At 50.2% G+C, this 10,059-nt stretch overlaps 1 protein-coding gene across 1 annotated transcript in view; it reads left to right on the top strand.

Moving 5' to 3' along the window:
* Nucleotides 1-1,513: 1,513 nt before the first annotated feature.
* Nucleotides 1,514-10,059, top strand: part of LOC112107561 (phosphatidylinositol 3,4,5-trisphosphate 5-phosphatase 2-like) — a 29,579-nt gene continuing 21,033 nt past the window's right edge. The window contains exons 1-3 of the mRNA XM_026653059.1: nt 1,514-1,654; nt 2,510-3,118; nt 9,026-9,089. Coding sequence (XP_026508844.1) covers nt 2,982-3,118; nt 9,026-9,089 — 201 coding nt within the window. The 5' untranslated portion in view covers nt 1,514-1,654; nt 2,510-2,981. The remainder of the gene's footprint in view (nt 1,655-2,509; nt 3,119-9,025; nt 9,090-10,059) is intronic.

Below are 10,059 nucleotides of genomic sequence, written 5' to 3'. Positions count from 1 at the left end.
GTACAACTTAAGCACTGCATGCCCCCTCTGTATTTGCTCCCTGAAAACATTTGATCCAATAAGTTTTACTTGCCTGGCTGTTCATAGAAAGCAACTGGCCAAGTCACAGGCGTGAGTATTCATATCAGAAGTTCTCTTATGCTTATCTACTTAGGGATCGGAAATAATACCACATGAATGCTCTAGCAATCAAAACTAACCAAGACACTGGAATCACAAATACTGAGTATTGCATGCTGCGATCAATCCACATAGGGCAAGTATTCACCAAGTTAATGTGAATAATGAATCCATACGAGGGCAGTGAAGTCTGCTCCCAGATAGCCCACTGTTCCACCAGTGGAAAAGGAGGCTCCGGTCATCGGCTACCACAGTGGCTGAAATCTGATGCTCACAATCTGTGAGTACATGAAGGGTGTCAACACCAAGGAAGGAATGTAATTATTTAGGGTGTACCAGGGGGTAAAACGAGGAGAAATGGGATGAAACAAAAGCCTGGTCAACACTTAAAGTTTAGGCCGATATAGCTCCAGCATTCAGGGGTGTGAAAAATCCATGCTGGTGAGCACTGTAGCTAGGGAGAGGGATAGCTCAGTGGTTTGAGCATTGGCCTACTAAACTCAGGATCGTGAGTTCAGTCTTTGAGGGGGCCACTTAGGGATCTGGGGCAAAATCAATACTTGGTCCTGCTAGTGAAGGCAGGGGGCTGGACTCAATGACCTTTCAGGGTCCCTTCCAGCTCTATGAGATAGGTATATCTCCATATATTTATTATATGCTGGGAGCGCTGTAGCTATGCGGATCTGAGCCACAGTGTAGACATAGCTAGATTGATGGGAAAATGCTTCTGTCAACCTAGCTACCACTGCTCGGGGAGGTGGTGTTCCTACGGTGATGTAAAAACCCCTTCCATTGCTGTAAGCTGCGTCTATGCAGTGGATTATGCTGCATAGCCACAGTGACCTAGATAAGCCGCTATAGTCCCCGTAGTGCAGACATGGCCAATGAAAAGAAAAGTGTAGACTGGTTGTGAGAAAACATTTCAAGCCAGCAAGCTGTGGAGTGATCTCCCTAGGGCATGGGCTGGATGCCTCACTGCCTGAGACCTTTTGAACTATGCTGAAGAAAGCATTTGACAATGTCCAACAGGAGACAACCCTCCCCTGGCTCCTGGGAGAGGAGCCTGGTGTTCCAATGGGCCGTGCCCGTTTCCATTGCTAACCCCGAGGATTCTGTGAAGCAAAGGCTAAGACACTGCCAGGACTCAGCAGCTGGCCCCACGAGGGGCTCTCTGGCTGCCTCTCCCCACAGGGCTGGGGCTGCCTTGCAAACAGGGCTGCATCCTGAGCCACTGGAGCTGTGAGAATGGAGGCAGCATGTGAGTACTGCACCCACATGACTAATACTGGCTTCCTCTAGCAGAGCGGCTGCCGCTGCGCCTGCTGCAGAGTGACTGAACCTGGGGGAGGGGGAAGGAGGAGGCTGGTCCTGACAGCCTCGGAGGAGAGAAAAGTGGTGAGAAGAAGGAAGAGGAGCACAAGCGAGAGAACCAGACTGTGCGGAGAGGAGCCAGGCCCAGCTGTAGCCAGGTGAAGGACGGAGGACCCATCCAGCAGGCAGGGTGATGCTGTTTTTCCTGCTTCACGGGACATTGGTAAAGAGCCACCGGAGAAAGTTTTCCTGGGCCTGGGTGTTCCTGAGGGGAGGACTGTGGGGGCCTGGGCTAAGCATCCAAGCTTAGTCTGGGATGTGTCCGGCTTTGGTGCAGCAGCTAGGGGTCCCGCAGGGAGCTGCAGCGGGCTGGGGTGTATGCCTGGTGCAGTCAGGAGACAGGGGTTCAGGGGGAAACTGAAATCATCAAGTGGACATTTAGCACTCAGCACAGCTACCAGCAGCTAGCGGGGCTCAGTCGGCTTTCCGGAGTGCACAGGACTAAGTTGCCCCAGGGAGTGACTGAGAGCCCCACAGGCACAGGGGACGGGCTTCGTGTGCTCTGGAGAAATGGCCCAAGCTCTGGATGGGGCACATGTTTGGAGAGGTCATAAAATCCCTGTATGGAGTTTGCCTGGGTGTGTTCTGGCTAATGAAGTGAATGGGCCCTGTCCTTAGGCTGCTCCCTGGACAGACCCCAGGGAATCCCAGCATGGAGACCCTTTGCCATGGGACCAGTCAGTCTGGGGGAACTCCCTCCCCTTCTGACTGTAGCACAGATCCTGCTCCCCAGGACAGTCCCAGGGAATCCCGGGCTGGAACTCAGCTCCCCCTTCTAAGCATCCCTATTAAAGGGAGATTGCTTTTATTGGACTCCTGTACAGAATGGGTCTCTTTGTCATCCTGTGATAGGGTCACATTCACTGCTGCAGAGATTGTTCAGGCTCTCACGGGGACCATAGGCCCCTAACCGAAGATCAGGCAGGGGCCTGGCAGCTCCCTGGGGTAGACAGTTACTGGAAGTCGTTGCGGCAGAAGTGTGATTGCTAACCGGCCCCTTTATCTTTACCTTCCCCAGCTCGTTCCCTCTCCTATCCGGCAGGCCCATCGGAATGATTTGAGATGAAGAGTGTACCAGCATTCTGGACGACCAACCCTCCTCAGCAAACTTCAGCCCCATTTGGCTCTGCTTGGACCAAGTTAAATGTTCGTGGAGGTTCCGCCTGGCTCGGTGCATGGCCGTGCAGATCCAAGGCAGTGTCCCCTAATGGGCGGAACAGATGAATCAGAGACCACATGCAGGACATGCAGATTTGAAGCTGGCACAGCTGTGTTCTGATCTTCATCCCCTAATTTATCCAAGGGCTGGGAGCCCTTCTCGCCTCAACAGCTCTCACTGCCTCTGTACTGAACCCTCTGGCTTGGACCCCATTAGTCTGGCCTGATCACTGACAGCAGGTGCTGATCCCAGAGCTTCTGTGGCAGCAGGATCCCTAGGGTGGACTTGCCTTTGGGGACAACTTTCAGTCCATGCCCAACTGGTGCAGAGAATGACAGCAGCAAGTTGGTATCACCGGGACATCAGTCGTGTTGTGGCTGAGGATTTGTTGGCCAAAGCTGGGAAGGATGGGTGCTTCCTGGTGCGAGACAGCGAGTCCGTGTCTGGGGCGTACGCCCTTTGCCTGCTGTAAGTGCCCATCTCACTTCTCATCTTTGTCTCTCTCTGTCCCTTTTCCTTTTTCAGGTTCTGACACCTGTCACTTACAAACCTGCTTGTTCTACCAAAAGGCTTTGTCCCTGAGGCCCAAATCCCCAGTGCCCAGACCCAGGGTGAGAAGCAGGCTGAACCTGGGTGAATGGTTCCTGGAGATATCTCTCTGCACCTCAGGCTGGTGCCAGCCTTTTTAATCCCTTTTGTCTCTGACGGTGCGCTAAGACTCCTTGGATCATTCTTGGAGAGGTCAATAGGGAATAATGACAAAGAGATGCCCTTTTCTAACTATGGGCCACCTGATCCTATGGTGTAAACATGCACACACACTCACACATTGCTGTAAGAATCTGGCTGTGGTGTCTCCAGGCTGCTCATCGTGGAAGTGACTAATAATATTGCTGAGCGCTGATAGCCTTCAAAGCCCTGCGCAGACATTAACCAAGTGGGTAAGGATTGTATCCCCAGATGGGGAAACTAGGCACAGTGAGGTGAAATGACTTGGCCAAGGGCACAAAGTGAGACAGTGGCTGAGTTAGGTTTAGCCCCCTGGAGTCCCTGGTTCCTAACCCATGCTCCAACCCCTAGATCACAGTGCAGCTGTATCAATGGAATAAGCATGAGTCTTTCTAGTGGAAGTAACTACACAGCCTGACTGTAAGACAGTCCTGGCTACACCGGGAGCTATGTAGCCTGGGAACCCTCTTTTCTGAGAAGTGGGCAAATGAGATATACCTATCACCACTGGCCCTTCCCCATGCAAGGGAAAATCCTGTTTCTAAGGGGGCCTGGAGTGCAAGTGGCTTTGCCTGGTTTGTAAGCCAGCAGCCCTGCTCTGAGAACAGGATCTGTGAAATGTGGCTGCGGAGGCAGTGACTCTCGGGTGTGATTCTCCATTCACACCATGTTCAATTCATCAGTGTAAGAAGGAGCAGAATCAGGTCCTTAGACTCCAGAGAGCCTGCCCCAACTGTGTCCCCATTCGTCCTACCCTGTTTCCCCGAAAGTAAGACATCCCCCGAAAATAAGACCTACTTCCAGTTTTGCCTCTCGCTGTAATATAAGGCATCCCCCGAAAATAAGACCTCCCCGATAATAAGGCCACCCCGGAATATAAGGCCCCGAAGCTCCAGGAAAAATAAGACCTCCCCTGAAAATAAGACCTAGCGCATCTTTGGGAGCAAAAATTAATATAAGACACTGTCTTACTTTCGGGGAAACACGGTAGCAGCGTCTGCCTCTGATGTGGGTGTCCAGTGGAGCCACTACGCACTGTGTGAGACTGCAGGACCCTGCTAGTGCTGTGAGTGAGTGAGGGAGTGAGTCACCCAGGCGGGTGCAATCCACTCTCTGTAAAAACAAAGTCACCCCAAAACTCAGCAGCAGCCAGAGCACACAGTTAACTCTTTAGATTCCAGGGCACAGAGATCCTTTAAATGTCCATCCCTGGCATGGGAATGTGTTTGCTAAATCCTCACCCATGCGTGGCACTGCACAAAAAGGACAGGTCCCTGATGAGGACACTATGTGCAGGTAACTCAGAGTGGAGTTTTGATGGGGGCAGCCTATTCCCCCTATGCTCCACATACTAGTAATCCCTCTAATAATTCACTCTGTACTAGGTGATCCCTGGTACCCAGACCCTACTGGTGCCCTGAAATCTAAAGTGGCATTGTGCTCTAAACATGCCTGTATACAAATGGCAAATGTGGAATCCCATGTTCATTGTTTCTTAACTCCAGATCAAACTAGCTCAGTTTGGAAGTGAAAAGCTGTTGTTTTTTTTCTAGCAGCCAGCGCTGCAAACTCCCCTGGGATCGGAGAATTGCGCTGGGCTGGGCTCTTTCTGGCTTACCAGCAATAAGGTTCTGCAATTGGCTAGTTAATTAAGAATTGAGTGGGTGATGCAGGAGCTACCACTGAGCCAGCTCCCTCTACTCTAGCTGCACTGGCTCCTGTAGGTTTTACAGGAGTAAAAGACTGTGAAAACCAATTTGTCCCTGAAGTCAGCAGATCTGACTCTGACACGCATGGCGCTCAGATCTGGTGAGTAAGGAGGAGCCATTTTTATACAGTCGCATTTCTGATCATAACCACAATTTAAAATTTGCACTAGCAGACAGAGCAAGCTGTTCGTGTGTGCAAGGACTGGAGTAGCAGGGACTAGGTAGGTCAGGGCTGAGAGCATTGGCAGATCTGTGTGGGAGCTCAGGGCTGGACTAGCCAGGGGTGCTGCAGCTCTGGATCAGAATGTAGTACCGGTAGCAGGGCTCTGCACTGCATTTGGCTAGCCAGTGCTGTCCAATTGCTAGTATTTCTGAGGACAACATTGTATCAGATTTACCTAAACATGGTTTAAAGCCTTTGGCTGGAGATTGATTGCTGGGTGTGATCTGAGTGGGCAGGTGTCCCTTTGTGCTGTCAGTGACTGAGCTGCCACATTGATCCCGACTCCCCGCCAAGTCACACGTCTGCATAACTCACTGAAAGCTCAGCTAGTAGTCAGGGTGCTGCAGGAATAAGATGCTGTTCCTTTAAGAGTCTTGGAAGGATGCCGTTCCATTTCCGATGATTTTCCTGGCCCAGAGCATGGTACAAATTACAAACACATGGTCCTGAGGAGTGTGGGAGGCGCAGTGCATGCTGGGGATTTAACCAATGAGCTGCCCAGACCCCCCGAACTTGCAGGGGCTTAGATACTGCTAAGCACTTTTTCTCTCCAAAGCTCTTGCCTTGGCTCTGAGTAGCTGTGGGGTGTTTGGGCTCCCAGAGAAGGACGTCCTCTCACTAGCCCAGGCCTAGGCTGTCCTTTCGTGGGCAGTTTAATTCACACTTGAACAGGAGTGGCCACATGAGCTGCAGGAAGTCCGGCTCTTCAGCAAAACAACATGGGTCAGTGTCTGCTGCCTCTGGCCTGGCTGTCATAGGGGTACTTAGCCCTGCCCCCAACACGTCCAGAACCACATTTTCAACAATCAGAGTGGTAGCCGTGTTAGTCTGTATCAGCAAAAACAACAAGGAGTCCTTGTGGCACCTTAGAGACTAACAAATTTATTTGGACATAAGCTTTTGTGGGCTAGAACTCACTTCATCAGATGCATGGACTGGAAAATACAGTAGCAGGTATATATATACACAGGACATGAAAAGCTGGGAGTTGCCTTACCAAGTGGGGGGTCAGTCTAACGAGACAATTCAATTAGGGTGACCAGATGTCCCAATTTTATAGGGACAGTCCCGATTTTTGGATCTTTTTCTTATATAGGCTCCTATTACCCCCCACTCCCTGTCCCGATTTTTCACACTTGCTGCCTGGTCACCCTAAATTCAATTACAGTAGAATACCAAGGGAGGAAAAAAATCACTTTTGTAGTGGTAATGAGGGTGGCCCATTTCAAACAGTTGACAAGAAGGTGTGAGTAACAGTAGGGGGAAATTAGTATGGTAAAATTAAGTTTTGTAATGACCCATCCACTCCCAGTCTTTATTCAGGCCTAATTTGATGGTGTCCAGTTTGCAAATTAATTCTAGGTCTGCAGTTTCACATTGGAGTCTGTTTTTGAAGTTTTTTTGTTGAAGAATTGCCACTTTTAAGTCTGTTATTGAGTGTCCAGGGAGATTGAAGCCCCTCCCTCTGTTTTTTGAATGTTGTAATTCCTGATGTCAGATTTGTGTCCATTTATTCTTTTGCGTAGAGACTGTCCGGTTTAGCCAATGTACATGGCAGAGGGGCATTGCTAGCATATGATGGCATATATCACATTGGTAGATGTGCAGGTGAATGAGCCCCTGATGGTGTGGCTGATGTGGTTAGGTCCTATGATGGTGTCCCTTGAATAGATATGCGGACAGAGTTGGCACAAGGGTTTGTTGCAGGGTTTGGTTCCTGGGTTAGTGTTTTTGTTGTGTGGTGTGTAGTTGCTGGTGAGTATTTGCTTCAGGTTGGGGGGCTGTCTGTAAGTGAGGACTGGCCTGTCTCCCAAGGTCTGTGAGAGTAAGGGATCATCCTTCAGGATAGATTGTAGATCTTTGATGATGCGCTGGAGAGGTTTTAGTTGGGGGCTGTAGGTGACGGCTAGTGGCATTCTGTTACTTTCTTTGTTGGGCCTGTCCTGTAGTAGGTGACTTCTGGGTCCCTTCTGGCTCTGTCAATCTGTTTCTTTACTTCACCAGGTGGGTATTGTAGTTTTAAGAAAGCTTGATAGAGATTTTGTAGGTCAGGGGTTCTCAAACTGGGGGTTGGGACCCCTCAGGGGGTCGCAAGGTTATTACATGGGGGGTTGTGAGCTGTCGTAGGGTGACCAGATGTCCCGATTTTATAGGGACAGTCCCGATTTTTGGGTCTTTTTCTTATATAGGCTCCTATTACCCCCCACCCCCGTCCCGATTTTTCACACTTGCTGTCTGGTCACCCTAGCTGTTAGCCTCCAACCCAAACCCTGCTTTGCATCCAACATTTATAAAGGTGTTAAATATATAAAAAAGTGTTTTTAATTTATAAGGGGGGGGGGTCTCACTCAGAGGCTTCTTATGTGAAAGGGGTCACCAGTACAAAAGTTTGAGAACTACTGCTGTAGGTGTTTGTCTCTGTCTGAGGGATTGGAGCAAATGCGGTTGTATCTTAGAGCTTACTACTGTTACTCACACTTACTGTTACTCACACCTTCTTGTCAACTGTTCGAAATGGGCCACCCTCATTACCACTACAAAAGTGATTTTTCATCCCTTGGTATTTTACTGTTAATTGAATTGTCTCGTTAGACTGACCCCCCACTTGGTAAGGCAACTCCCATCTTTTCATGTCCTGTGTATATATATACCTGCTCCTGTATTTTCCACTCCATGCATCTGATGAAGTGGGTTCTAGCCTACAAAAGCTTATGTCCAAATAAATTTGTTAGTCTCTAAGGTGCCACAAGGACTCCTCATTATTTTCAACAATGGCAGCTAATTTTAGGTGGCTCAGATTTTGGATCCCCAAATTGAGACAGCTTGTGCATGAGCATCTACAGCTTCTGCTGATGCCAAATGGAGCTGCAGGGACTCAGCGCCTCTGAAAAATCAGGCCCACTGTACTTCAGCTGAGACCCAGAATTGGAAGCATCTGTAATCACTGGCCTCTCCTGAAAACTTTGCCCATAAAGTCCTTTTGTACTTGACCTGTCACTTGAGAAGGAGGGAGGGACACGTGTCACTCAAACCCTCCCTCCACACACCAAGAGTGAGGGCTTGAGTCAGAACCAGTATCCAGGTGCAATGGCCTTGTAGGGGGTTCTTTGGCCAAACAAGGATGTTTATCCATGTGACAAGTTAGCTTCAGGCTTCAATGGGGGCAGGGCATCCGTCCATCAATGGGGTTCCCTGTTGTGTGGCCTGGGTTGGGGGCAGTTACTACAGCTTAGGGCCTACGGTGATATTTTTATTTCCAAGGTTAGAAGCTTAATTTCTCTGCCCCCTTTGTCCCAGGTACTAATGATGGGTAATGCTCTGAGAGCCAATTGGGCCCTTTATCACAGTGCTGGGGATCGTTGACTGCTGCTCCCAAATGGGACAGAAACTTATGATGTATTTGTGTTGTGGCCCCGTTGGGTAGGGACTGCACTCACATACACATGGTGAGAGACAGTCCCTGCCTCAGGGAGATTACAAGCTCCCCAGACAAGACAGAAGCTAGGAGAATGGGAGTATTATTGTCCCTCATTTCCCTGAGAACAACTGGTTTCCAGATTCATCCAGATATAGCTGAGCTCATGGGTGCTGCTGTGATCCCTCCCTGCCTTCCTAATGGGCTAAAGGCTCTTCCCACCATCACTGGCCCCACCTGACTGTTAGACCCACAAGGGTGGAAATCTGGTGTTGATACCTTGTTCTGTTTCCTCCTAGGTTCCAGAGACACGTGCACACCTATAGGATCCTGCCCGATGAGGAGGGGCTGCTATCTGTGCAGGTGGGTGGAGTGGGGTCCACTGGCTGCAGGTGGGCAGGAGGCAGCTGTAGCAGAGATGCCCCAATCACTAGTATTGCTGTCCCTTGAATCTCTCTCCTTCGGGTATATTTAAGGCACCTCTCTCCATGGCTTCTAGGTGTGGAGATCCCCTGTTGGCTGCATGATTTGGGGTTTGCACAGGAAGCAGACGTGGAAGGGCCCTGCCTTCACCCTCTACTCTGCAGGTGCAAATGGGAGGGACACAGCACTGGCAGCATCTGGGGATGGGACTAGGGGGTATATGTGCCTCCCTTCTTGCTGGGAGCCACAAGCTAGCACTGTGGTTTCCTTTCAGCGTAAGACACCTACAGTGCTCAGAGCCCACAGGATGTGTTTCCTTTGCACAGATGCAGTGCGTCACAGCCTCAGACTCATCTCTGGTACGGCCTTGCGCTCAGCGACAGCCTAGGAACGCAGCTCGCTGGCCACTCCATGCTGATGTTGCATGCCTGCATTAGACGTTACTGTCATAACTGGGGTGGCTCTAGAGAGACATCTACTCCTCCCCATTTCCTTTCTGACCCATCTTCAGTTTCAGCTGGATACAGGATTTTTGTTCATTTCCTGTCCTAAACTGCTGTGTGGGATTGGGTGACAGCTCTCAGAAAATAGTGATCACATCCCATCCCAGAGGTGTTCCCTTTTATAGCCCTGCACGGCTCCACCCACTCAGATCAGATCTTGGCTCTTAGCATGTCCCCACTTCTCCCCTTATTTGTGCCAGTGGCACCAGCCTCCCTGCCTCTTTGGGTCTTCATCCCATTCCCATCTTTCTGATGGCTGCCAGGTTGCCCCCTTGTGTGTGGAATGATCTCCCTGTCCCAGGGCCCCGATCCTCTCCTCACTCAAATCTCTCCTAAAGACAGATGCCCATGAACAATGACCCACATTAGGCAAACTCCCTCCCTCCCCAGCACGATGTCAGGGCAGA

The sequence above is a fragment of the Terrapene carolina genome, unplaced genomic scaffold, assembly GCF_002925995.2.
Source record: "Terrapene carolina triunguis isolate 2854851 unplaced genomic scaffold, T_m_triunguis-2.0 Scaffold131, whole genome shotgun sequence".
NCBI lineage: Eukaryota > Metazoa > Chordata > Testudines > Emydidae > Terrapene > Terrapene triunguis.
The sequence above is the reverse complement of the archived record's forward strand: the minus strand, read 5'-3'. Positions and strand labels throughout refer to the sequence as shown.